General features: G+C 48.4%; 1 protein-coding gene across 1 annotated transcript in view; it reads left to right on the top strand.

Moving 5' to 3' along the window:
* Positions 1-18: 18 nt before the first annotated feature.
* The window catches only part of CSUI_007800 (hect-domain (ubiquitin-transferase) domain-containing protein), a 3,645-nt gene continuing 3,355 nt past the window's right edge, over positions 19-308 (top strand). The window contains exon 1 of the mRNA XM_068067943.1: positions 19-106. Coding sequence (XP_067920081.1) covers positions 94-106 — 13 coding nt within the window. The 5' untranslated portion in view covers positions 19-93. The remainder of the gene's footprint in view (positions 107-308) is intronic.

Below are 308 nucleotides of genomic sequence, written 5' to 3' on the forward strand. Positions count from 1 at the left end.
TTACTATCGTCATCTTCTCAGCTTCTAGGCTTTCCTGTAGAATTCCAAGATTTGGCATACGTCGATGCGCAGCTCTATCGCTCATTGCAGTGGATGGCGAGTCACTGTACGTCAATTGTCTTTGCTCCTCTCTCACCTGCATCGATGGTGGTAGCTACGAGTAGACAATGGATTCCACGGCATAGGGGGGACGTCTCTGCTCTCAATTGCCTACAGAACTCACAGTCTCAAGCGGTTCTTTTCAACAGCTCGTCTCTCAGATTTCTACTGAAGTGTCTTCTTCTCGCAGTCTCTTTCTCTCTCTCTCC

Source organism: Cystoisospora suis (genome assembly GCF_002600585.1).
Source record: "Cystoisospora suis strain Wien I chromosome Unknown contig_4199, whole genome shotgun sequence".
In the NCBI taxonomy this organism is placed as follows: Eukaryota; Apicomplexa; class Conoidasida; order Eucoccidiorida; family Sarcocystidae; genus Cystoisospora; species Cystoisospora suis.